Consider the following 27690-nt stretch of genomic DNA (forward strand, 5'->3'; position numbering starts at 1 on the left):
TGTAAATTATAACTAATCAAAAACTATGGATGATGATACAGAGTACCAGAAACTCCGAAGAAACATGGAGCAAGCCCAGGGAACTAGGACAGGAAATCAGGATGGCATCAGTACTGTTGTCTACAGCGTGGAAGGAGAAGAAGTGGGTGTACTTGGATCTATAATATATAGAATTTTATGTTATCTTGTGGTTGAATAGCTCGCTATTAACTGTGAGGTGGCATCGGAATCTTCGGGTCAACGAGATCAGTGGAGCAAAGGTGTAGAGTTCCTATTCTCCTGCATTGCTTTATCCGTTGGTCTGGGAAATGTCTGGAGATTTCCTTTTATTGCTCTGGAAAATGGTGGAGGTGCTTTCTTGATACCCTATGTGATAGTACTCCTGCTGATTGGCAGACCTGTTTACTATCTTGAGGTGATCATTGGTCAGTTCTCCAGTCGCGGTTGCATCAAGGCTTTTGATATGGCGCCTATTATGAAGGGTAAGATCTCCAGTAGATTCCTTCCTAAAATATTAACAAAAATATTATTATTACGTTAAGGTATTGCCTATGGTCAAGTGTATTCTACCGCTTTGGCTACTACATACTATGCCTGCATAATGGCATTGGCCATCAGATATTTGGTGGCCAGCTTTAGTGAGGTCCTGCCCTGGACTTATTGTCTGGTTGAATGGGGCAGCAATTGTGTGGCAACAGGAGCCTCGGCCGCAAATGATTCATCTGTTGTACAGGGTGTGTCCTCTGCAGAACTGTTCTTCACGTGAGATTAAAATAAGGAATACCTAACTATAGAACACCTAAATAATTTTCATCACATTATACAGGCAAACGATTCTCAGAGAACCCGAAACCTTGGAGGACGGTGGCTTAGGAACTCCCAGCTGGGATCTGGTGTTGTGCCTCTTGGCCACCTGGGTGATCATCGGCACTGTTCTGTCCAAGGGCATTAGGAGCTCTGGAAAAGCCTCCTATTTCCTGGCCCTGTTTCCCTATGTAATAATGTTTGTCCTGCTGATCAGGGCCGTTACTTTGCCAGGAGCCTGGCAGGGAATTGTTTACTTTATGAAGCCTCAATGGTCCCAGTTGGTCAACCCACATGTGTGGTATGCGGCCATCACCCAAATGTTCTTCTCGTTGGCCATCTGCTTTGGCACTCTGGTCGTGTACGCCTCCTTCAATGATTTCAACAAGAATGTGCACAAGTAAGATGATCTGATACCATTTTTCATATTTCTTACATGCTCTAATTTCTTCCAGAGATGTGATCATTATCACCACCATAGATTCCCTAACTTCCATCCTGGCTGGTTGCATTATCTTTGGTATTTTGGGCAACTTGGCTCATGAGACCAATACCACGGATATCTCACAGGTGGTCAAGGGTGGAGCTGGTCTGGCATTTATTTCCTATCCAGAGGCCATTGCCAAGTTCAAGTATCTGCCCCAACTCTTTGCCGTGCTGTTCTTCTTCATGCTCCTGGTTCTGGGCATTGGATCGAATATTGGAATGGCCAGTTCTGTGGTCAATGTGGTTAAGGATCGATTCACCCACTTGCCACACTGGCTGCTGGCTGTGGGTGCATCGATAATTGGATTTCTATGCGGCTTGGTTTATATGACTCCGGGTGGACAATTCATACTAAATCTCGTGGACTTTTATGGCTGCACGTTTATAGCCCTCGTCTTGGCCATTGCGGAGTTATTGGCCGTGGGATGGATTTATGGTGTGAAGCGCATTTGCAGTGACATTGAATTTATGCTGAATGTGAAAACCAGCTTCTACTGGCGCATTTGTTGGGCCATTGTGGCACCTGGCTTAATGTTCTTGGTTCTGGTCTATATGCTCTTTAGCTACGAACCACTGACATATAGGGGTGTTCAGTATCCCCCGGCTTACTACATGGCTGGTTGGATTATCTGGGGACTGGGTGTTCTGCAGCTGCCCTTCTGGGCTGTGGTCACGATTTTCCAGCAGCCCGGCAAGACTTTTGGCAGTGTACGTATAGATAATATAATACCTATAATTATTAATAGTAATATTAAACCTTTACCCCACAGAAACTGAGAATGGCCATGCAACCCACGGCCAACTGGGGTCCATTGCAAACTCAAAAGTTCGAGGCCTATATCCTTCATCGAAAACGTGAGGCGGATTTCAAGAGTCCACGCGGCGGATACTTGTTCGACAATATCTTTGGTTAAAACTCTAATTTGATGTATTTTAATTTTACGCTTTATTATTAATGCTAAACGCGCCAAACGTTTGTTTGCACCAAGCTTGCAGCTTAAGATGTGACAAAAAAGTTCTAACATTTGGTAATTAATATTTCCTTAGGCTTTAGGCTTAGCATAGGCATTGAAAGTTGTTTGTTTTTTTAGGTTATCTAAATAATTGAATTAATTTTGGAAAAATAAGAAGCCAGAGACATGTGAATTTTCAATGGCAAATAATGATATTAAATGATATTGTCTTTGACTGGGTGATAAACTGGGTTAATCCATGTACACTGATTTTGTGAGTCTGCTCTGCTTTAGTTTAATTATCACAGCACTTTTTGATTCTGTTGTTATTGTGCAAAATTATAGATTTCTCAAATACAAGCCAGGAACCCGGCAGTTTTTGTGTGTTCGGAGCAAGTGCCTTAAAAGTTCTTTAAACTATTTACAATTGTTATAAATGTATATTATTCTGTACGGTATATTTCCTAAAGTGTAAGTGGCAAGCTATAGCCAAGCAATAATTAGTCAATTTTTTGATTGAAAATCTTATTTGGCTTACTCATTTGCTTAGTTTTATTACATTATAAATTTTAAACAATTGTTTGATTCAAATTATGATTTGATTTGCTTATGTCTTTGGCAGATTTCTGTTAGATTTGGGCAAAGTTAGCTAGATCCCCCATCCCTCTCTGATGAAAACCATTTAATTCCATACTTTCCCCCAGCTCGACAATCTATTTGTTTTCTTTTATGCTAAGAATTGACTTTTGTTTTGCAGATTTTATAGCCTACATTTCAGCGCAAAATTCAGCTTTTATATATATTGTGATTAACTACTGGGTTTACATCTATGATATATAGGTATACATTTATAGTTCCCACTGAATCGCTATTGGTTGTGTCTAAAATGGAAGTTTTCTTCGCTCACACTAGATATGGTCCTATTAATTGGGCTTGCCTTTATATGATTTATAGAAAAAATCTAGCACACGATATGGAGTTACCTTGAGAATATTGTCTACTACTTAAGCTAGATGCCTAATCGAGGGTCACCTAACACATCCCTCCTTTACGCTTTTATCAGAGCTGGGTTTGACTGGAGAGAGTTCAAAAATTTGTTAAGGCCTAGTAAATATCGAATAAGAATCACGTAACAGGTGCAGTTTCTTTCACATTGCAGTGTTTGTTTTTCGCATTAGTTTAGCCCTAGCCCTAGTGTTAGCTCTAGATCCATTCTATATACAGGAGATAGAAAAATACGTAGTTCGTAGGCGACTAGAAGGCCTGAATTGGTCGATAGAGTCCAGTGTATCCGCAGAGTCGGGCTCGCAGGGCCGGGATCAGGAAGGCGGCCAGCGAGATGTCCTTGAGCAAGTCGGCGCACTCGCAGACCAGGAGGTACATCTTGTCACCCTTCTGCGAGGTACTCTTGTGCAAGGCGATGCGCCTCAGGCCCGCGGCACGTGGCAGGTATCTGTAATGAAGCAGCAATCAGAGAGATAACCAGATAGCCTTCCGGGAAGATACTTATAACATTAACAATAAAAATGCACTTTCTTTGATTCACAAACTTTGCAAAAAAAAATTGTAGTATTATAATACGTATTTTGTTAAAATTTTTCTAGAATAAAATAGTTTTGTGCTTTGAATCGATTTTAAATCATCTTTAAAACATTATGAAATGTATTTAAAAATGTAATAAGTGGTTTCTACTTGATCCAAATTGAAAATCATCTTCTTACTTTAGCTAATATTGTTAAAAACATTTTTTCTTAAATTTTTTTTCTTGAAAAATGTGGTTTTCTAGTATACTAAAACCAATAAAAAATTTTAATTTTAAATATTACTGTTATTTTTTAAAAGTTTACCATTTATCAAAACCAAAACTGTTAAAAAATATTTATTTTTGATTTGTTTATTTATTTTTTGATTTGTAATAACGAATAAATAGAAGGTTGAAATAATATTTCAGATATATAAAATTATAATATACATTTTTTAAATTAAATCAAAATGATTTCTGAGTTAAAATCTATTTAAAATGTTTGTTACTTATTATTCTACTATTGCTATTTTTGTAAGTGTACCTGTACAGCATCCGGGCTCCTGTCCAGTAGAGCCAATTCTTTTCAAATCGTTCGCCATCGTCGCCCTCGAAAACCTGTGGAATTAAAATTGAATTTTTCATGAAAGTGAAAACCCTCGAATCTCATTTTCTGCAACTTCACTTCAGCCCACCTTGAACACGCTAATAATGTAGCCGGTGGCCGCGGTCTGGGATTTCTTGAAGCTACCGGCCTCGTTCGAGGGCAAAACCAACGGCGGGCGGCAAATGGCGGCCACCTCGCTGTACAGATCCAAAGTGTGGGCGGCAGTGTATCTGGCAATGAATCGGAATAGGAATCGCAATTGCAATTGAGATTGGGGAATAAATGGGCAATTTTCCCACACACTGATTGAAGCACTCACTTGAGGGCCTTTGGCTCAAACTTGGACAGCGAGGAAACGCGCAGGCCAGCATAAAAACTGGATGGATCCGTTTGCAGCGTATTGATCAGGTAATACGAGATGAAGGGGAACTCGGCTGGGGTGAAAGGGGAATTTAAATATATTTTTCTACCGTTTTAGATATAGCCAACTCACAGTTCTTTTCCATATTGGCCAGCAGCATTCCGCCAACAGCCGTGTTGGCCTGCTGCACCTCAGTCACCAATTCAGCGGCTATGGAGCGCTGCTTGAGCAGCGGATGCGAGAGTGGCGACTCCATCACCGGATCGATGGCCTCCAGGGGACTCATCAAATGCACCAGGATGCACAACTTGGGATCGGAGACTTCTAGCACGCTCAGAGGACTTGTGGCCTTGCCCTCGGCATTCAAGGCGGGCAGCTAAGAAAGTAAATAGAGTTTGAATTAAATAAAGTAAAAGTCAGAACGAAATCCTTTTTTATATATTTTAACTAGTTGAAGAAAATATGGTAAGGGCTTACAATTGAAAATTACTTTACAATATTGTAAGTTTAACGATAAATAATATTACAACATAGTAAAAATAGAAATATGCTGCTTTTAAATCTAGACAAAAATGTGTTCAATCCAAAATTCTGTCATGGAAAATAAACTTATTTATAGCCTAAACTAATTCAGGTAGTTCATATAACTAACAGACTGTTGACCAAGAAATTAGAGATGCTAAACTGAACATTTAGGAATTTATAAATGTTGTTCCCAATTTGAGAACTCGTCCTCTCACTTATTTGAGGAGAAACTTTCTTAAAATCAAGATGAAAGTGCTATTGAGATTGTTTTTTGTGAACGACGGGGATCTCAATTTTAATTTTTGATTGGAAATTAGCCTTGCAAACCGATAGCACATCCTTCCGAATTTGAGAACTACAGATTGAATAGATCTCGGCTCACTTATTCATTTTTTTTTGAGTGTATACCCACCGGAATGCCAGCTGGCAGGAATCGATCCACACTGTGCACGGGAATGATGAAGCAGTCGCGATCCAGGGTGGCCAGTGAGATGGGTTCCGCTCTTGTGACTCCCGAGTTGGCGCCACCACCAAAGTTCACTGTAAGGTACAGTGAAAAACCATTAACAGGGCTGCTACAAAATGACATAGTCAGTAAGTTAGACATTGAGTTATAGAAATACATATTAAAAAGGTATTAGCTTTCTGGCAAGCCAATGATGATCGCTATAAAGCTTCGCCTTAAGATCCTTTTGTAAGCTGCAATTAATAGGCATTTTGCTTTAGTTATATAGGAGATCGATCCCAGAGCTCTTGTTGTAGTATAGTAGTGCATGTGATTCCCCTGAAGCTTGCCACAAAATACTGAAAGCGAGGGAAGGCTTTTTGGCGTCTCCGAGAACATGTCTAGCTTTCAGTATTTTCACTAGTATTTTCACCAACAATCAGATATAGAAAACAGAAAAGGAAACGAAAACGGAAACGGAAACAAGACAGAACTTGCAACAGTCAAATTGAAGTATTTATTTGTAGAAGAACTCTTCAGGTTAGCTACGTACAACGTGCAACAAACATTAATTGGGGGAAAACATTTGGGAGGGATTAGGGTGTTTTTGGAAGGGGGTGCAACATTTAGGGTTTGTTTGAGTGTGTCAGTGTGTTTTTTGGGTGAGCTGAGCTGGCAAATGACATTAGTGTTGAACGAGTTTTGGGCAGCAACAACAACAACTATACTTGAGATCACATCAGATCGTATAAGATCAGATGGGGCTCTCAAGTTCGTAAGTTCTCAAGTTTTTTATTTTTTTTTTGTAGGGGGGACTCAAACCTTGCCGCGTGGCTGCAGCTGCGGCCGCTAGCAATGTTGTTGTTGCCGTGGCCACCGTTGCATCAGCGTACCCCAATGTTGTTGCTGTTGCTGTTGCCAATAGATGTTGCTGCCGCTGGTGCTGCTGCTGTTGCAGTTGCTGCTGCATTTGCTGCTGCAAGTGCTGCTGTAGTTGCTGCTGCTGCTGCAGGCGTATCAAACTGTTACTAGCGCTGTTGTTGTTGCTCTCCGTACCCGGTCCGCTGCTGTTCCAGCGCATCAAGGATACAGATGGCCGGCGGTCGACCAGCGGCTGCGGAATGTCCAGCTCGTAGGGCAGATTGCCGGGCAGGGCCAGCGAGGGGGCGGTGCTCGACAGCGGGGTGGTCGGGATGCCTGACAGGGCGCTACATCGTTCTGAAAATTGGAGGCTGTCGATACTTTATATGCACACAAAAAACACAAAAAACACACAGCAAACAGAACAACAACAAAAAGGTGGGGGGGGGGGGGGTGGGGGCCATGGATGTGTGTGCCTGGTTGCTATATTGGATGGGCGGATTTTCTTTGTAAAAGGCTTATAGGGACACAAGGGATATCTTCGTAATATTTTAAGTATCTCTGTTTACCCTTTTTAAAAGCAAAGGAAACATGCCAATTATTAAAATACACTTTATAAAGTTGACAAAAAATTTTATGAAATTGAAATTGTATGGCATTATGAGACATAGTGTATACTGAAAGAAAATTTTGTATCATAACTAAAATTGTTAAGAAAAATATTTTGAATTCAGATGTTTTCATGTTGTTACAAATGATAATATTCCAATTATTTTTATATTTAAAACTATATATTATACCAACTGAAGAAGACTCTGTTAACCATTTAGTTCTTATGCAAAATATAATTTGTTTATAGATACAGTTCTTATATTCTGAAGATTTCCCTTTTTAATTTTATTTCGAAACCTCAAAACAGTATGATGTGTAAAGTGCGGGGCAGGGGACTGAGTTCCTTTTCGGTTGCTGATTTTATTAACAGTGTGGGCCAAAACTAGACACATTCATCAGCTTCGTGGGTTAGTAGGCTCTGCTGCCGCTGCCGATGCTGCTGGAAAAACTCCTTGGACCTTGGTTTCCGGGCTTAGATTCAAGGCCATTGCCACAGGCGGTGGGTGTGGAAATATATGTAGTTAAACGGGAAATCAAATAGTAACTTACATACGCTCTCGCTTTTGCTTTCTGTGCCCCCTAAGCCAAGCCAACTGGAAACTGGAAGATTAGCTGATGCTGGCACTCACACACTCACCTCTTCACACACACTTTCACACATGAAACACACACAGTTGCAGAGCTTAGAAGGCGGAAGCGATACCTCTATTGCAAGTAATATCCATTAACTGGTGAATTCCTAACTAAGGTTAATAATGCACGAAATGCAGGGTACCAAATATCTCAAAAATAGGGTTTTACTGTTTAAGTGTATTTAAATAATCCATAATAAAAATATTAAAATATTATACGATATGTTTTCAGGAACCCAAAGCACTCAAGTTATTAGATGATTAAATAAAAAAGTGTTAAAATAAAATCATCTATATATTATATTCTGACATAATTTTAAGTTTATAATAAAAGTTAATCGTTATATGCCCAGGAAACTCAGTGGAAATAGATTTTTTGTAAAAGTTTTCATTACTATCAAATTAAATTCAATCAAAATCAATTATAGTTACACTCTTACTGTACTAAACAAGTCCCATTCATAAATAATAAATCCTCTATTAAACTGACCCTCAATTAGGGCGCAATAAATGGTCCCACCTGCCAGTGGGCTGTTTGCAAAATGGATGGAAACATTTCAATTGAATGCCCTGCAAATGGCTGAAATGCAAATGTCAGGTTAATGGAGCACAAGTAACTGAGGGCCAGCAGGCTCAAGCGACTACAAGGGGGCTTAAGTAATCAAGGGGGACAAAGAGGGGAAGAGAGTGAGGGGGACAGAGAGAGTGAGACAAAGAATAGGCCATGTTTGTGGATGATTGAAATGGACGCTAGGCTAAAATGTCTACAGTAAACAATTGAAAGAGTGAACACAAGAATATAATTAGTTTGAATTTATTGAATTTACATAACATAATCAAATCGTAGTTATTTCTTGCAGTGTATATCCTAAATGTTAGTTATGAAGGTTGTATAAATATCAAATTAATACTCGTTTTTATTTAAATGACTGCTTCCACATTTGTTTTTATAGGGTTAGAGTTAGATATTAAGAACACATTTAATAAATGGTTTTTTTATAAAAACAAAAAATATTTTTCTTATTACTTTGTAAAGATTTTATACGATGTATGTGTATATTAATGATTGTTCTTTGTTGTTTCGTTCTAAAAAATAAATAACTCCAAAGTGTTATATTTTATTTTATTGAAATACTTGAAAAGGGTTCTTACGTATTATTAACAGTTTTGGAAAAGTAAGGTTTTATGTTGTTTTAAAGGACCACTTTTTCTACAAACACGTGAATTCTATATAATTTAAACATAAGATATTTGTGTTTAGAATTAATTTTCGATCTACTAATGCCTTGTTCACTCTTTCCATGATCTACTGTATTTGCAATGGCGTTGTTGTTGCTGCTGCTGTGGTTGCTCTTGCAGGGCGAACGACAATTTACCTTCGCCCACATCGTAGCCGGGTCGGTTGGGCGAGAAGAACAGGTGGGTCCTGTAGTGGATCTCCTCCGGCTGCTGGACGAGTCCCATGTCCCGGGATCGCTTCGTCCTGTTGGCCTTCGACTGCAGTTTTCCCCCGCCGCCGCCCGATTTGCTCGCCCCCTCGCGAAAATTCTTGCGAAACATTAAATTCATCGTGAGTTCGGTGGTTCAAAAAGTGGACTTGTTGATGGCGGTGGGTGGTTGGTGTTTTTGTAGGTGGGTTATGGGTGGTGCTGGTGGCTAGTGGCTTGTTGTGGGTTTTCCTAATTGTTGACCGCTCTTGGGATGGGTTGTGTTTGTCTGTGTGGCGGTGCGTGTGCCTGCTGCCTTTGTTATCTGATTTGTCGTTACTGTGGTTTCATTTGAATAAATTTCGGCGACCGCTTTTTGTTTGCTTCGCTATTTGGGCCTATATTAAATTTAATTTCTGTTTTAAAGGACCAGCAATTTGTTTGCATTTACCGAGGTCAAACAGCCAGAATGAAGATAATGGTAATTATTAATTTGCTCTTCTCACCGTTTTCGTTGATGGGTATTTGTTAGCGGAAAAATATTATAATAGTCTAGGTCAGTTATTATATATACGTTAGAATTTTATTTTTTATTATATTAATTTTTTTTAAATAAAATTAAATTAGTTTATTGTTGGTCGGCAATTTATAAATAATTTTAGTTGCCTATCAACATTTAAAATACATTTATTTCGCCATGTGGCGTTGGCAATCTTTTACCAATTTGGTTATTGTTATTTTCGTCACCCCTTTTTAACTTAACTCAAGCACGCGAATTTTTGTTTAGAACCTTCAGTTCGTTGACTCTGTACATTTGGCCAACAAAATGGGCAGCAAATGCTTTTGGGGCTAAGTGAACGTACACAAGTAGAGAAGAGTGTGTGCAAGTGGACGCGAGTGTGGCAACGTCAAGCGGATATTGCCAGTTTCCGGCTCAAAATTACTTAGCCCAACTCAACTTGCAGGATACGCGAACTCGGGCTCAAGTTTCCCCCGGCAAAAAAAAACCCGTAAGAAGCGGAAAAAAAGGCAAAAAATAAAACACCAAATGCCTGGCAATTACTACTACTGTGTGTTTGTGCGAGTTTAATTAGTTCAAGACACGGCGCAATTAGTTTTATGGTCGCATATCGATTGCCTTGGTGCGATAAATTTAGACAGCTGTTGGCTGGAAAACAGCGAAGGGGCGTGGCGGGATAAGTGGGCGGGTGCAAATTGAAAAGTGCTTAGCTAACACAAATAGCTGGGCAATTTATAAACAGCTTGCCGGCTCAAATGAGGCATTAAACAGGGAAAATTCAATTGAAATTTTTGAAAGGTCAGCAAGGAAATCGAAGCGAAATTAGGGGGAAATTCAAAATACCAAAACAAACTTTGTGCAATATTACTCTTATAATTAAAATGAAATTTTAAACAGCTTGCAGTAATTCAGAAAATGATTACCCCATTAAAAGTAAAAATAAAATTTAAAAGTCAATAATCATGATACTTAAAATGAGAAAGTAAGTTAAGTACTAATAAAATAACTTATTACAAATTTGCATCAACAATATTAGAAAACTTTTATATAAAATATTTTTCTGCTGAAGGCGCTACCCAGATTTCTCATAAAGGCTTGAATAGCTAGCCATAATTCATAAAATTATTTGCCCCATAAAGTTGGAGGAAAATCGCCTTGCTGAAACGATTTTCCCCCAGCCAAACACCAAATCACTCATCCGCCCCGTGGAGCAACGGGATAAACTGCCAGAATGCATTACTTAAGTCTATAATTCCTTTCGCAGCCACTTGGGCATACTCTTCGACACCCAATCCTCTTCATCTGATCCCCCTCCTAAATCCATTAACTAAGTCAATCACGCAACCCATCAACTAAAACGCAAATCAAATGGAGAGCAACAACGAAATGGATCGTAAACATTTTTACAACACTTTCGAGTGGCTGGGCCAACTATAATTAATTGATTTAACGAGCCCGGTTACAGCAATAATGTCCATCACATTAAATGAGGACCACAGAAGCACTTGTATATAAAAATAAACAACAGCGAAATAATCAAGAAGCCATGGCAAAATGTGCGAGATAATAACCCCAACCGAAAAGAAAATTTCGCTTCATTTTCTGGCCAAAAATAAACAAGATAATGACATAAAAATGTTGCGTTCTGTGCTCTGCCAAAATACAAAGCCAAACAAGAAAAAGACCAACGAAAATTATAAAATTAGATTTTCTTATAGAGAGAGAGGGAGCTGCGCGTGCTGGGCTGGTTTCTTTGTTTTTTTGTACTAGGTCATGGGAAGTACGGCCCTTGACCTTGGCTATAGTACTAATCTACGAGTGCATTGTGTTTGTGTATATAAGTATCTGCGGTTTTATTTTCGTGAATGATTTGGGTTTCGTGCAGGATGGGAGTATAGCCATACATACATATAGATACATGAGCCCGGTTTTTGAGAGATAAACAAGCTAAATGCTGAAATTTTAAATTAATAGGCTTCTGTTTTATACATATTATTCAGGGTTCAAAATAGTAATAGCTTAAAAAGGCCACTTGAATCCGATTCGTCTGGATATATCACGCTTAAACTAAATATTATTTTCACATGTTCTTTAAACCATACAATTTTTTATGAGCTTTAAATTGTTTTTTAAATTTTAATTACACTCTTTTACTTTTTTTTATATGTTTTTTTACAATTTGAGAGATAAAATTGGCACTTTAAGCACTGGCAAATATGCATCCAATAAGATATTTATCTCATGTGTGTTAAATTTTATTTTGCATTTTTATATGGCCCACATTTATGGCTCTTGGCCGATTGACCAACCAGTTTCGACTGGTTTCAGGTGGCCAGAAGCACAAACACTAACACGAACACAGGACACAGTGACACCTTTGTCGTTTTAGCGAATTTGTGTGTTTGCACTGGTGGCGTATGCGTAATATTCTAATTAGTTTAATTTCACGTTTGAACTACCAGAGGCACGACATTTAAAAGAGCATTATTAAGATTTATGAGTCATCCAGTGGTTAATCAATAGAGCCATTAATAGGCCTTTATCGATGATTGAGGGGCCCATTAATGTTTTTCCAATATTCACACGCTCTTTTATGTCCCACAAGGTATACATATATATATATGAAAATCATACGAAAATTGGAAACGTTTGGCCTGCGACGCGACAAGAAATCAACTGGCACTTGGAGGAGCTTTTCCGCTTTTCCGCCGACGCGACTGCTGACAAGACGATGTGGTCGATGTCAGATCGCTCATCGTTCGCCAGGCGAGCATTTTTCATTAACTTTGTTAAACTTATGAAAATTTTACAGCCAGAACAGCCATCGCAGCGCTGTGAAAAGCTCGTGCTCCTCACTTGTTGCGTATACGCCGTGTGGGAAGGACACTCAACGCCGCTTTTCTTTTTTGTTGATTAATCAAATATTTATTGCATTGTATATATTTATATATGTATTTCATGTGTGGGAAAACGCTTTTCTGTCCAATGACCGCTGAAAGTTCCTCACGGCTCGACCAATTAATGGCAAGTGAGAATGAAATCGAAAATGTTCCCGAAGCTGAAAAAAAAACAACAAAAACGTGAAACAGCCCACAAATAAAAACCCACAGACAGAGTGGTTCACTTTTATGGGTTTTCCTACAAAAAGTCGGGAGCTGGTGAGCGTATAGGTTTGTTGAGCAGGATATATACTTCATAAAAAAAGTAGTTTAAATTGGATAAAGTCCATAAAATGGCAAGCATTTAAATTTATTTTAAATAAAACATATTAAAAAAGTACATATTCTTTGGCAAACAAAAATGTTTAAGTTTGATAAAGTATTTTAAATTTTAAATAAAATAATTAAAATATTTTTTTTAATGTTTTATTTAATTTTTTTCCGAATTTTTCATGGTTTTTTTAATAGTGATGAATCATTAAAGACAGCACTTTCTATAAACAGGGTATCTGGTGTTCCAACCCATGATATAACTAATATTTTGTTTCTTTTCCTTTCATAGGTTCTATTCACAGTTGAGTCCTTTATTTCGTTTGTGTGCTGCGTGTTCTCCGCTCGACTTTTTATTGATTATGTGTTGTTCCTGGTCTTGGAATTCCCCCATTTAGTCCTCGGAATTGCCTCAGGGAAAAGTTTGACTTTGGCATCCGGAAGTCATTTGCTTTTTGCTGTTCGTCATTCTGGCTAATTGGTGGCTCATAAAGTGTTGATTGCAAAGGGTATAAATGATTTCTTTTATAGTACCTATACTATTTTCTTTCTGGTTGAAATTAAAAATGTACAAAGTAGATAATCAATCAAATTAATATTCAATAGACTCTGATTTATTCAATCAAAATTTATTTAACCCACTTTATCATCATTTTCTGTAAAGTGATTTTGACACTTTATTTATGACCATCCATTATTCAGAAGGACAATTCATGACATTCCTCTATCAGCGATTAGTTGCACACTGGGAAATAATCCTTGAATATTTATTTAGTTTTCCAAGCTAATTTTCCACAACAAATCATAATGGCATTTCTTCTGCAGCTGGCTAAATCCCCAAGTCAGGTGCATCCACATCTAAAAAGGCTTTCATTTTTGCGGCTTTAACTGGCAGGAGAGCTCGAGGGACCCAATGTGATTTACATGTGTCTAAGCCGCCTCCATTTCCCAAACCCCTCTTCACCGCAGTTGTCATGCAGTGGGGCTTAGCCACAAAGCTATGTGAGATGACCCTGCCACAGACCCAACTATCTTGCCCCGACCTCTCCACTTCCCTTCTGGTTGCATGCAACATTACTGCATTTTGGACTGCGGCAAACAAACACGCAACTTGCCACTAAGTGCTTGGCAAAAACAAAGTTAATCAACTAAAGAAATGCATATGGAACCACAATGATGCACAGGGAAAAATTATTGGAATTTTAAGAAAAAGTAAAGAGTTATGGATCCCTCAAATTAGTAATTATTTTTAATAAAAGTCGATGAGTCTGGCAGTTAGTGCTATAAGTTTCTTAGTTAATTTCGATTTTTAAGCAATACTAACAACATCAAATAAATAATTTAAGCAAAATGCCAATTATTTATAATACATTTGGATTATTTATTTATTTCTAAAATAGTTATTTAGAAAAATTCAAAGGGTATATTGCATATTTAAAATACATTGGTTATAGATTTTCTCTCTCTGTCGGCTTTGTTTTAATGATCCACTTTGGTTATGTTTTGTAACCAGCTTGATGGCTTTCTAGATTATTCCCCGTAGATTTGATTTAGTGCCATATCGAAAAGTAGAGCCGCCATAGGCCCTTAAACAATTTGGCCAAGTGGCAGGGACTTGAACCTAAGATCAAAATGAAATTCTATGCTTCATAAATTTAAATGAATTCCGTTTTCATGGCCCACTCGAGTGCTTCTCCAGGGAGAAAGTGTCGTCGTCGTCGCCATTTTCCAACCATTGTGAATCTTTAGTTTGCTTTTAAGTTACGCGTTATGAGTTGCCCAACGTGTGCATAAATTTACTGGTTGAATAACCCCCCCTTTAGTTTTATTTTCCTGTGCGTTTAAGCTGCTCGTAACATCCACCATTCTGTTTTTGTTCTTCTTCAGGAAGTTGGTGCTTGGCACGTGATTGTGTCTAGCTATTTCCCCAACTAAAATTCCCTTGGCACTCGGCTACCCATTCACTTTAATTCCGTTTTTATTGAGTTGAGTTGGTTTAAATAGGCAAATGTTATCTTAATTGTTAGTTATACAGTTTGTCTTCCTGATTTACCCATCATTTAACTAGAAACGAAAACGATGTTCCTAATTTATGACATTCATTTAGACAATGTCTAGTTTGGTTATTAAATTTGCCTGCGATGACAGACACAACATGACTCTTTCACCTGAGTAGCAAGAGGTGTATTCGAAATGGGGATTTTTGATCTAGATAAGAAAATAGTTTCATTTGAACTGCGTAAATGTGAATTTCTTCACCTAGTTTGCCAGTTTGTATTGCGGTAAAATGTGATAATTTTTATGAATATAGGAATTTTATAAAACTAAAAGAATAATTAAATCTGTTCTAATAAGATTTTCCAAGATCTATATACTATACATGTTATATTGCAAGTATAAATACTTCTGTTATATTTAATATATTGCAAGATCTATATAGATTGGTATTTGAAAAATAGATGTTACAATTAATAATGTTTCAAGATATTTGCAATTTCCAAAGTAAGTTATCTTTTAGTACTCACCCAAAATTTTTTCATGACTAACACTCACATGACAACTTAGCCTTAAAAATGCTGACTTTACCCCGAACACCCAGCCATCTTGTGTCCAAGCTGTCAATCCGAATAGATGATAAAAAAAGTAGACTTGGGCTTCTGTTTTGATTTTGATAAGGGGCCGTCACAGATAGCCGATTGATGGGCACGGAAACTAAAGGCTATTGGTGGTGGATGCGGAGTGGACTAAGGCCCATCTATCAGACAGTAAATACCAATCAAATCCCGGGGTATCCCCGATGTCAGCAGCAGGCCAATGAAAGATTACTTTGGCCCATTTACAATATGAAATTTAAAATTCCATTAATGCCAGTCACAAAAAAAAAAATAGCATCGGAAAAAATGTGGGGAAATGGGGAGCAGAGCAAATTGCAAGTAAATCTGTGTCAGCATTTTAGCTTTGCCTGCATCAGTTTCAATTTTCGCAGCTGTTTTCGTCACTTTATGGCCAACATTGGGGGGGGAGGGGAATAACGAAGGGAAATGCCCTGCACAAAGGCAGAACATAAATAACGACGTCATACCATTTCCGAGCACATAAAATTGAAAAATGCTGTGCAAATTACGTGTAAATACCAAACAGCAGCCAAAACCAGCAGCGAAATCGCAATGAAAATGCGCGTAAATGTTGTGGCCGGAAACTGTTTATTTCTCTGTGTGTGTGTCTGTATCTGTGTGTGTGGTTTGTCTGACTGTGTGCGTTTTGGCCATGTTTGTATGAAGAAGAAGCAGAAGGAGAAATTGCATTGGTGTTTATGGCGACAGTTGCTGATTATTCTCGCATTCGGACGTGCAGCAAACTTTTATGGTAAGCAAAGTTTAACTTTATATTTATATTCGACTATAAAACCGCTATCATATGTCTATAACAAATAACTTCCGGTGGTATATTTTAGCCACTAAACATAGATAGTTTTGGGAAATATAGCAAACAGGAACTTTATGCATTTTATTAGATGGGAATATATATTTGAAGTTGAACTGAGTATTTCCTAGTTCGAAAAACCAATTACCTAGAGGTTCTTGGTCCTGATCAGATCTAAATCTCAGCTTACTTAAGCTTTGGATTATAAAATTCCTGATTCTTGGATAGGTTTCTTAAATATTTAACTGATATATTTAACACATGTAGAGAAAATAGGGAGATGTTCCGAGGATTCCTAATACCTATATTTGAATAGTGCTTATAGCCCAATTATTTCAATAATATTTTAAAGAAAATTCAACAATTAAATAAATCATTGCTCCTAAAGCAACAATTATTTTCTAACTCATTGAATAATTACTATTTTCCCCCCCTTTGACAAATTTTCCCCATAAACCCAATCTAATACCGATTAACCGTAACTCAGAATGTGCAAAATTTGATTGTACGCAATTGATTTTAAATTAACCACCCACAAAACTCACTGGGTCATTATTAATTTTCATTAGCACCACTTCCTTTGATAATATTTCCGCAATTTAGCCTGGACATTTGGCTATTTGCATAAGATCTGACCACAATAAATTGGCCCATATATGCAATTACGGTGCACACACATAAAAACTTGTTGGCCATTGGCGAGAGCCGAAATGCTGATGTATAAATAATACCATACCATTACGGTTATGCTGACACAAGTGGCTCCCATAACCTCCCATAACAAACAGGCAACTAAGCTGTATGGTATGGTATACTATATATATGTAGAAGTCCCCATTCTAGATCCCCACGAAATGGAAATGGCCAAGAGCACGCACGAAACTCGAAAAGGCGACGAACATTTCCACAAATTATACGAAATATTGGTTTGCACTTAGAGGCGGCATAAGGCAAATAGGGGGTAAACCGAATATATATGGTATATACACACTTGTGGCACTCACTCATATGGTCGCATTGGATGGGTTCCGGGGGGCATTCGTTGAGCTTCTTGAGCCAGTGCATCAGGGTGGATAGTTTGGTACGTTTAGGATTGCTTTTCTCGCAATCCAGAACAGTTGGCTCAAAGTCCATGTTCAACTTAAATTGGCCCATTTCCCAGGCTTTTTGCACTGCATTCTGACACATTTTGCGTTTCTTCGCGACCAACGACTTCTAGCAAACTGAGCAAGAAAGACATTTTTTGCAGGTGTCTTGACTTTCTAAACATTGCCGCCGTTATGGGGCCATAAATTACCCTTAAAATAGCACTTTGTCTAAAGCCTTTTTCGGATATAATCGCTGATATGAAACGACCACGTTACTTGTCACTCAAAACAAATGCTTTTCATATTGTCTGCTTTTATTGTTGGGCGACAAAATAAAATCCCAAACTAATTTTTACTGTCATTATTCACACAATGCGCTGAAATCAAGACCCCAGACAAAGGGAGTGTGTGGATATTTATGGAGCTGCCGTTGACACATCTTTTGGGACCGGAAAAATTACAACCCCCCCAACAGTAAAAAATCAAAAATTGTGAAATTTATTATGCAAAAATGGTTGAAACAGAGAGGAATATTTATTGAAAATCCATAAATCAGCATAATCAATCAATGGGATATAAATTTATATTCACTATTAAATTTTATTTAGCTTTCCGTTAAAAACAGACACTCGAACTATATAAAGTTCATGAGTGAGACTTAAAATATATTTTTTTGGTGGCATTCAAAATTAAAATGAAATAGGTAGGTTTAATGCAGATTTTACAATATCTGTGTATTTAATAAAAAAGAGGATACAAGAAAATGTCATTGTAAATTTGTACATTATTTATTATACAAGCATGTTTATTGTAAAAAAACATTTTGCAAATATTTATTTTAAGTATTTAAAATCGAAGAAGAGAACAAAGATGTATAAAGTGCATTTTTATTTAAATTAAAAATGAAAAAATCTGTAAGTACTTAACTGTATAAATGTAAGAAACCACTTTCCATTGGTTTTAAAAATATACCTTTAAGTAAAAAAATGTATAATAAATTTAAAACATCTCTTTCAGACTCCAATTTTTCTATCAATTTATCACCCTCACTCGCATCATCTTTTTTATGTGTTGAAGCTAGAGTCATAAATTGCGAAATTTGTATAGGAAAATATGTAGACCAATGGCCTTGACAGGCCAAAAACACCCACTCCACCCTTTGGCCCTAAAATCGGTGTGTGGTTCTTTCGAGTTGGTCAACTACTGCTAATTATGGCCATTATTTATGCGCTTGTTTTTGAAATTTGTCAATTTCCGCAGTAATTTGCGACTAATTTTTTTTACTAGCCAACCAAATTGGAAGCACCAAAGCCGCAAAAAGTAATTACAGAAAGAGATGGAGAAGGATGTGGATGTGGTTACTGATTGTTTTGTTAGGGTTTGTCCTTCATCGATTTCTTTTGGCTATTAAAATTAATATGAATCTGTTTGGAGCCTCGTGAAGTATTTATTTGTTGAAGATTGGCTGAAAAAACCATTAATTTCGACTAACGACTGCAACAAATCAATTATTCCCACAAGAACTGAACCCTGCCCTTTGCGCCGCGTACTAATTCCGGTGTCCTTGGTCCTTGGGCCAGGCTCATTAGAATGGCTTATCACCAGCCAAGTGATGAATGTCGAAACTTTGGCCCAAAACCAACAAATTGTGAGACACATTTTCCGGCAAATCGAGGGGGAAAAAGGCGAGTGGAAAGCTTTTAAGAGCGCCGCCCTCGCTTCACTGTCAGCGATTTTTCATCCTAACAGCTTCGCATTCATCTTTAAATATGCCTTCTATATATATCCTGGTATACCCTGGTATATATAGATACAAGTGTATCCTTCTGCAACATGAAAACTCAATTTCGTTTCGGCTTTCCTTGCATCGTGTTCCTTATTGCATTTGCATGCCACACAAAAAGGGAAAAGCATAAATAATTAAATAAATTAGAAGCATCGGTGGCTGGAAAAGCCTCTTCTTGGCTTAAGGATTTTGCCAGGCAACTAAGGCAACTTTTCCAGCTTATTTTTGCATGACACAATTTCGAAGCAATTTCAAGACATTTTCCGGCTTGGCTTAAAACTCATTGAAGCCTTTAAGTTTTTGGGTTAATCGTTGAAATGAAAACTTTCTTAAGGCGAACTATGGAGATTACTTCCTACACAGAGAAAAATTGGCATTTTTAATTTTCTAAGATTTTTTTATAAATCGTTATAAAGCACATAAAAATAACTAACATAATATTATTAATATTAAAGTTATTGGAACTTGATAAGGCTTAATAGGATACAAACTTTAAAATTAATGATTTATTTAAGACACGTTTTCATTGTTCGTGTGGCGGCAGAGAATGGACATTCAAATCAACTATGCTCACAGCATATAAAGATTTAATAATAATAATATAATAGTTGTAAGGCTTGCTCCACTTGAGGTAATACGTGTTGTTTGAATATTTGGTTATATGTAGGTAAATATATATATCTGCGAAAATATTCAGTATTACGAGACCTACATTTTCTGCACCCCAAAGTCCGACTTTTATTTACGTGACTTTCAATTGAATGCGGGAATCTAGAAGGGGAAAGTTGAGGAGGTAGTTTTCCTGCCACGAGGAGAGCATTTCTTGGCATTCATTTCATTTGCTCGGGCCTTCATCATTCTTCCACCAACAGAAGGAAAAAGGAGGCGCCCCAGCGATTGGGGGCGTGGCCAGCATATAAATTCCACGTGAGCGTGTGGTGCAGTGGGTCTTCGGTGGGATCCGCCATCGTAAATGTAGACATTCGGTGGCTGGATGGCTCAAAAAAAAGGGTTTTATGGAGTCCTTAGCCGGGCTTTAGCGAAATGCCGCGGCATATGCATTAAAGATTTTTATTGTTAGAATAAACGTACTTATATAAAAGTATCCAGCATATTTCTTTATGGGATTTTTTTGGTTTCCGCATAAATCAGAGCGTGAAGATTGAGGGCCGCAAAGTGGATTAGGGTAGGGAAATGAGAAGAAATTGTGAAGAAAGTTGCTTAAGCTACTTAAGTGCTTAATAGGGCATGAAATCGACGAAGAAGAATGTCCAAAGAAAAATCGTAAGATGCCAAGACAAATAAACAAAGGAACAGTAGAGTTATGGCCTAGCAATTTTAGCCTAACCAACCAAATTAAGGAACAAATAGCTTAAAATCTTTAGTGAAAACAAATATATTTGAACCAAACCACTTTAAAATATTTGTAAGTTTGGTAAAAGTTATTTATTAAGCAGTTTATGTTTAATCTACAGACATTCATTTATTTCTTCAAGTACTTTTAAGCGCAGCTTCAAATAGTTCCTCCCCCATTTGTTTACTTTAATCTATGGCTTTTAGTTTACATTTGATGCATTGAATAGCTTACGATTGCTCTTATTCCATCTGATCCGTAAATCCTCTTGCATTTGGCTGCCAGCCACTAAACAAAATTTATCCCCCATTGAGATTTAATCCGACTTGCCATCAAATACGACTGACAGCAGCCTTTGGCTGCCCAGCTGTAACTATACTATATATACAGATGCCCACTAGGATAATACATATATATCTCTGCCTCCTGAGTCAGCTGTAATGAGCTTGACCTTAGCCCTGCCTGGGGCTGTGTCTTTTTCCTGTCAGCGACAATCGCTGCCAAAAGATTCAATTCATTTTCTGACCTCTGCTCCAAAAGTCCAAGGCCAAGATGGGGTAAGCCAAATGAAAGGAAAAAGTTATCAATTGCCGAAGTTGGCCAATGGAACAACTGCTACTGCAGTAGCAGCCGCAAATTGCCACGTGGATGTCGGCAGAGTCATAAATTTTGATAAATGAAGTGCTCTGCCATGTCGCCAGCTACTTATCAGCGTTGTCATTGTCCAGGTGGCTGTTGTCCTCCTCCGAATCCCCGGAATTCCCACCCCTACACAGGATTCCACCATTTGGCAGACTTCCAATGACTGTTGCTCGTGTTCAGGGCTTAAAATCTACTCTGACCAAAGGGTTTGTAAGCTCTTAAAGGGATTCTCCTGAGAGCTTGAAAAATATTGATGTCAGTATTGATATTATCGAGTGATAAACAGAATTTATATATTTGTTTTTAAATTTTACTTTCGAGGTATTCCCTAAACTAAGTAATTGCTGGAATGTTAAAAACTAAACAGAAAATGTCAGCAATTTAAGGAACGATCCTTAATAGATCCTGTTGATTATTATAATTATTTATATTTTATTATAAGGAAATCAAAAGCATCGAGGTTGTTGAATTGCTGAAATTCTGAAAATAGATTTTGTATCGAGCATCTGATAAAATGCTGACCAAATTTAAACAATTCAACAGTCAAGGAAATACTCCACCTGTTTTCCCAGAAAACATCGATATTATCGATATGATGTTTTGAAAATATCGAAAATATCGATACCGTTAAATATCGATATTTTTCTAGCTCTAATTCTCCTACATTTCCACAAGGGCATTCAAGTTTCAATCCACTTTCTTCCATCTAGTTGGCTTTTCAATTTACTGTTTTGTTAGCTTTTCGCAATTTCGCATTGTTATGCGGTGCTATTTGTACTCTTACTTCTTCGTTCTCACCGCTTTATATTTTTTTTGTATTTCTTTTTTCCTGCCCCACAAATGCTGCTCATGCATATGCAACAGCTTCTGAAAAACGCTGCATAAATCATACGCAGCGTTGGCCGCCGAGCGAAAGGATATTTTCTGTTGCCTACTTTGTGCCGGGGAAGGACTTCCATATTGACTTTTTCTAGCCGGCTGGGCAAATATTAATTAACCATCCAGAGGCCCTCTATTAAATTCGAGCCACAAACCCGTTCAGTGGGTCAGATTAACGACATGTATCCATATGTATCCATCGCCCAAGTCTCAAGTCTTGTACTTTGTGGGTCACTTTGAGCATAATTATAATTACGAGCAAGTGTGCTTACAACATTTTCCAGTTTGCTGCAGTTGCTCGGTTGGGGTTTTTGTTATAGTTGTGGCCTCAACTCGGCTCTGGGTGTTCAGCTTTTCTTGCCGGCGATGGGACCATAAATTTTAAATTAAGTTGCACTGCCGTCGGCGGGCTTTGTTTGTTGCTTCTGGGTGGCATTACTTTATTTGCAATATACGACAGCGTTGACAGCTGCAAAATCTGAAACTGGCGCTCGCCTAATTGTGAGCGATGAGAATGGGATATTTACTATGGCTACCGGAAGCGTATGAGATTTCAAAGGCATTATGGGTAATCAAAAGAAATGTATGTCAGGAGTTTCCAAAGACTTTTTAAACATTACCCTACAACTTTTGTAGGTTTCAAAATTTGCCAAGTCTATAACTCATAGAGTTTTATTTCCTGTAAATCTCCTAATACACATATTTCTGGCTAAGTAAAAATGGATTTTACAAAAACTTCCAGCGTTGAAGAAACCGAAAACACTGAGAACAGCGGTCATGCAAAAAACTTGCACGAAAATGTGTCCAAATTCTATGCTACCATAGGAACTATCTCAAGAAACATTCGCAAAGACGACTGGTCATACTTGCAACGCCATCCAGAGATACGTGCCATAATTCGAGTCATTACCACCGAGGCGATCAAGGCTGAGCCATCGAATATTTATGATTTCACGGCTAATTTATTCACTCCCGATAGAGACGAGGAGATGGTAGAAAAGGTATATATATATACTCCTTAATAAAACTTTAAAAAGCTTACACTTAAATCCTTTCAAGATAAATAAGCAACTTAAGTGGCTCAATGAGCAGTTGAGAGGAGGTACATGGAATCCGGCAGATGGAGATACTCCGTTTTCTGAAACTAGCGAGACGTCTTCAGAAAACAACTGTCCTACCGATTTAAATACTGCTGAGAAACTAGATGTGGCCGAAAGGCTGGTGTGTCCTGAAAATTACAAGCCGAATTGCAAGAAATGTTGAGGAACACGAATTTTTTGTTGGGAATATTTCAAAATATTTGGTGGTGTTTTGGTAGTAAAAAAGATACATACCCTCGATGTCCAAAAAATTTAATGTAAATTAAAAAAGTTTCCACATTTAAATTACTTATATTTTTTAAAAGTCTTTTGGGTTTGTGTCAATATACGATATACATATATAGTTAAATTTAAGTTTGAATAGTTTGAGACGAACGCACCTGCAACATGCAAAAGTGATGCCAAATTTTGTAACGAAAAGTATTTATTCGCTCGACTAAAGATTTACACTTTAAAATGTTTTTTCATTTATTTTTAGGATACTTTGTCAGAATTTTGGGAGTATTTAGAAAGAAATAATATTACCCTACTTGTCCAATATTGTATCTACACTTATTTATTTGTGTTTCAACATTTATAGTAATACAAAGTTATCTTGAATAACAGGTGGTACATTCATCCAAATACATGCCAACTACTTCCTTGTTTTCAGTTTACTTGTCCCACAATTGCGATGCATTCTATTTCGGTTGCATGCAAATCTAATTCTGAGATCTATAATAAAAACTCTTAAGCTCGCTGGGGTCTTTCCTCTGTATCGCGTTATTTGCAATCAGCGCTGACAAATTGCCAATCGATTTTGATGCGCCAGACAGCGGCGTCGGCCCCTGTCAAACGTTCCCCCAGCTCCACAGGCCTTTTCCTCAGCGTTTCTTTAAAATCGAAAAATTTTTGTTTGCGTTTTGATGATTGCCGAAGACAATGAAATGACAATCAAAGTCACGTGCCGCCTAACGCCAGCTGCAAAAAAAAACTTGCATGCAAATTTGTGCGAAAGAGGAAAATGAAACTTGGGGGGAAAGGGACGATCGAGGGGGGGAAGGGTGTAAAATTCCAAGGTGAAAATAAGTATCATTCGAGAATGATTCGTTTTGATTGCCAGGGACAAATGCTTCGATGGCAGCCCTCTTTCGGAATTCAAAAATTCAGAGCCCTTCGAAAGAACTACAACAATTGCATGCCAACATCGTGTCTCCACACGCTCATTAGCCCATTAATGCCAAATGCTTACACAAGACGTTTTCCCAGACCTCTGCTCTTGTTCTTACATACAATGAGAGATTAACCCTCTAACATCCGTTTTGGTATGTGCCCATCATTTAAAGCAAACGATTGGGGTGCTTAATGCATGGAAAATCCTTTTTTTATAGACACTTTATTTCTACCAATGATCTGATATATATCAAAATCTTAGGAATGAATATTTTGCTAAGCTCTAGAAACCTTAGGGTATACATCCCCTAAAACATATTAAATAATTCTTACAAATAAAGATGGATATATTTAAAAAAATACTTTTCTTAAAATTCATTTTATTTTAAATACTCAAAAGAACAATCTTTATTTTTAGGAAAGTGTTAGAACACATGTTTTTATTTTAATAAATGTACCATTGTTAATTTAAGCCTTTATTAAATATATGTGTGAACACTGTTCACTGAACAGCCTTAAAGATATTTTTGATAGAGATACTCAGTCAAAAGAGATAATTGTAAAAACCCTTTACTATTAAATACCCCAAAAATTTCAGTGACCTCAGGAATTATACAAGAATTGTGTAACTCTTTAAAGACTTCATCACATACAAACATTAACAGATTGAATTGAACAAAATCCTGTACAACATTCAGTTGCACTGGGCTGCCTCAGGTGTTAGAGGGTTAATCGGATGACCCCGGGACTCACCTTTGTTGCCGGGTCCGTTGGCCGTTTGCAGCGAGGACATCGGGATGGCCAGGCAGTTGCGCGGCGGCGGCGGAACGGCGAGTGCCAGATCCTGCGGCGGTTCGGAGCGCGGACACGGCGTATACGCAATCTTGCTGCCACGACCGGGCGTTGGACTTACCCGTGCATGCCGCCCCCCCGTCACCGCTCCCCCGCTGCCCCGATCGCTCATCTTCCGCTGGTCACTGCCGCACACTTGCTCACTGGAAAACTAAATGCATTTTCTTTTGTGCACCAGTGCAGCCTTGGTTGCCTTGTTTTCCGGGGCTTAGGGCATCTCTCTCGTCTCTATTCCGGCTATTGTGCGTCAATATCCAGGCACTTTATGCTAATGCTAATGCACGGATTGCAAATGTCTTGGGGTTATATATAGAGGCTTTTATTCCGCCCGCCCCCTTTCACTGCATTCAATTGGCTTTCAGGTGGGGCCAGGAAGGGTGAGGATGATGGGCGATGGTGACCGTGAGCAAGGCTAAGGATGCGGCAAGGACGCACTGGCGACGACGAATCGAAACTTGAAGCGAGTCCACAACTTCACGTGCCACTGCAGCAACAACAACGACAGCAGCAGCAGCAGCACACGAGACACATCCAACGAAAAAAATCGCAACCGATATCGGAAAAGTGCGACCGCACCGACTTGCACCGCTCGATGTCCTGCTGCCGACTGAGCGGAAAAGCGGAAAAGTGGAAAGTGGCCAGTGGCAGGAGGAAAGCGACAGCTTCTCGTGCGGGCAAGCATAAAAATAACACGATGCCAAAATGCCGACGACAAACAGCAGCAGCAGCAGCAGTAGAAGAAGCAGCAGCAGCAGCAGCAGCTACAACGACAACGACAAAGGCCGAAGCGCAGCGAAATCAAAACAAACAAAATACAACGCGGCATACGGCAGACCTCGTGCGAAGCCCAATAGGCCACCCCCTTGAAAAACAAGTAACCCCTTTTGCCACCCATTTACCTCCCAACTCCCACCGCAGATGTGTACTTTCTCTCCGCGGGAGCATCTTCTTTGTCGTCGAGCTGCATTGAGAGAGCTTTTCACTTCCTGCTGGCGTAAAGCTCGCGACCTTGGGCTTTTTTCATTCACAAAAATGTTTAAGGAGGGTTGCCAGATCGAAAGAGGAAAATACCAGGGCATAGAAGGCGTATGAGTGATTTTCTCAGGGAAAAAAAGTAAATAAATAGAAAGGATATCAAAAAATGGTCATACTTTGGTTTAGCAAAACATTTGTAAAGTTAGAATATGAGGGAACATTTCAAAAAGCATTATCAAATAAAATTTTTAACATTTTTATTTATGTCAAGAAATACGTTTTTTATGCATTTTGTAACCAAAGCCCTTGCGGCGTATGATTAATATTTCTTTAAACTAACTTTTGAGTTCTAGTAAAATACATAGGCTATGATATGATACTTTTGTCCGTAATATAACTACATGTAGAAACCCGAAAAAAATTGTTTATATTATTTGATATAACTTCGGTATGTAGATTGTAAAATATCTAAGCCATCAAAAAGCTTTAATCACAGCAAGGACACTTTGAAAACAGGTTCAGGGCTTCAAAGTCACATAATGTTAGTTTTTTTAACCTAACCTAAGGAAGCTTTTCATCCCACCTTATGGGGAGAAGCACATTTTGATTTTGTGGCAAAAAATATGCAATTACTTACATTGCAAATACTTAAATGTATTTTATACCTTACCAACACCCTTAATCTGAAATAAATAAAAACACACACCATTTAAATTGTATATTCTGTTTTTGTCTTTATTTAGTTTTTTTTTTTGCCTGTTAAGTAGAATAGAATTATTAAAATTGTTTTATATTCGATTCGCTTTTGTCTGGTTTTGTTTTTCCGATTACACAGATTTACGTGTTAGTTAATGGAATTAGTTTTGCATTTGATTTTATATTTGCTATGCAGATTTGTTTGGGTAGTGGCAATACCCTAATACTTGTCACCTTGCCCACCGGATTGTTCTATTTAATCATGTCTCAAGGTTGGTTGGTATAAACAGTTTTATAGTTTGCCTCTTGGAAATTCATATTCGATAAGTTTAATTACAATTTAGAGCTTAGAAGTTACAGTTCATATATAGAGTCAGTTGTTTTGTCCTATGGATGAAATTTCGTTACTGGTTTTGATTAGGTGATCTTGCTTTGCTATAGTTATGCCTGCTGCCGCATAGTTGCACTCTCTTCATTTATTTTGGTAGGTAAAGCTTTGGATATTTCGTATTTCGATATATAATGTTTAACATTTCGCTTGCTTAAAATTAGAACATTTTGGTATATTCCTCAAATCTGAATCTGAATCGATGTATCAGAGCGCTGTAGCTGTAGCTCGAGTAATGCATACAATCCGCAGTACACAACAAATGTGTTTTGCAAAAAACCGGAAAATGTGTTCAGTGTATGTGTATATGTGTGGGAGAATAGGTGTACTGAAAGATCAAACAACTAGTTGTATACTTTTCGGCTGTAAAAGAAAGTGGTACTTCAATAAA

The 27690-nt window shown here is 38.0% G+C and overlaps 4 protein-coding genes across 12 annotated transcripts in view; 3 read left to right on the forward strand and 1 right to left on the reverse strand.

The window, feature by feature from the left end:
- On the forward strand, positions 1–3146 carry LOC108009802 (sodium-dependent nutrient amino acid transporter 1). Its single transcript, XM_017074474.4, has 6 exons — positions 1–142; positions 200–482; positions 543–762; positions 827–1204; positions 1260–1998; positions 2061–3146. Exons 1-6 carry the CDS (start codon positions 26–28, stop codon positions 2202–2204), a joined length of 1881 nt encoding a protein of 626 aa, XP_016929963.3. The 5' UTR covers positions 1–25; the 3' UTR covers positions 2205–3146.
- The window catches only part of LOC108008443 (ribosomal protein S11), a 145573-nt gene that overhangs the window by 21727 nt on the left and 96156 nt on the right, over positions 1–27690 (forward strand). The gene's annotated exons all lie outside the window — the stretch shown is intronic.
- On the reverse strand, positions 2213–25865 carry LOC108009800 (uncharacterized). 9 transcript variants are annotated; one of them, XM_036813172.3, is made up of 9 exons: positions 12390–12518; positions 9185–9633; positions 6526–6921; positions 5671–5798; positions 4866–5109; positions 4692–4806; positions 4461–4602; positions 4310–4383; positions 2213–3696 (listed from the first exon to the last, which is right to left on the reverse strand). In XM_036813172.3, exons 2-9 carry the CDS (start codon positions 9375–9377, stop codon positions 3498–3500), a joined length of 1491 nt encoding a protein of 496 aa, XP_036669067.3. In that variant the 5' UTR covers positions 9378–9633; positions 12390–12518; the 3' UTR covers positions 2213–3497. The 9 variants fall into 9 exon arrangements, 8 of the variants coding, with proteins under 8 accessions (XP_036669067.3, XP_036669066.3, XP_016929953.3 ...); XM_036813171.3 differs by having other exon boundaries at positions 9185–9651; positions 12390–12407; XM_017074464.4 differs by lacking the exons at positions 9185–9633; positions 12390–12518 and adding an exon at positions 25142–25860.
- LOC108009801 (uncharacterized) lies at positions 22772–23455 on the forward strand. Its single transcript, XM_017074473.4, has 2 exons — positions 22772–23137; positions 23196–23455. The coding sequence occupies exons 1-2, from the start codon at positions 22856–22858 to the stop codon at positions 23397–23399; spliced, it is 486 nt and encodes a 161-aa protein (XP_016929962.3). The 5' UTR covers positions 22772–22855; the 3' UTR covers positions 23400–23455.

The sequence above is a fragment of the Drosophila suzukii genome, chromosome 2R (genome assembly GCF_043229965.1).
Source record: "Drosophila suzukii chromosome 2R, CBGP_Dsuzu_IsoJpt1.0, whole genome shotgun sequence".
NCBI classification, from domain to species: domain Eukaryota; kingdom Metazoa; phylum Arthropoda; class Insecta; order Diptera; family Drosophilidae; genus Drosophila; species Drosophila suzukii.

What these genes read in the sequence shown, in the direction of transcription:
- LOC108009802 (XM_017074474.4), top strand. Translation starts at nt 26, where the DNA reads ATGGATGATGATACAGAGTACCAGAAACTCCGAAGAAACATGGAGCAA. An exon ending in TTCAACAAGAATGTGCACAA is followed by an intron (nt 1,205 to 1,259) that starts GTAAGATGATCT and finishes AATTTCTTCCAG; the next exon opens with AGATGTGATCATTATCACCA. An exon ending in CCGGCAAGACTTTTGGCAGT is followed by an intron (nt 1,999 to 2,060) that starts GTACGTATAGAT and finishes TTTACCCCACAG; the next exon opens with AAACTGAGAATGGCCATGCA.
- LOC108009801 (XM_017074473.4), top strand. Translation starts at nt 22,856, where the DNA reads ATGGATTTTACAAAAACTTCCAGCGTTGAAGAAACCGAAAACACTGAG. An exon ending in ACGAGGAGATGGTAGAAAAG is followed by an intron (nt 23,138 to 23,195) that starts GTATATATATAT and finishes AATCCTTTCAAG; the next exon opens with ATAAATAAGCAACTTAAGTG.
- LOC108009800 (XM_017074464.4), bottom strand. Translation starts at nt 25,352, where the DNA reads ATGAGCGATCGGGGCAGCGGGGGAGCGGTGACGGGGGGGCGGCATGCA. An exon ending in AGCTGCAGCCACGCGGCAAG is followed by an intron (nt 5,799 to 6,525) that starts GTTTGAGTCCCC and finishes TGTACCTTACAG; the next exon opens with TGAACTTTGGTGGTGGCGCC. An exon ending in ACATTATTAGCGTGTTCAAG is followed by an intron (nt 4,384 to 4,460) that starts GTGGGCTGAAGT and finishes TTAATTCCACAG; the next exon opens with GTTTTCGAGGGCGACGATGG.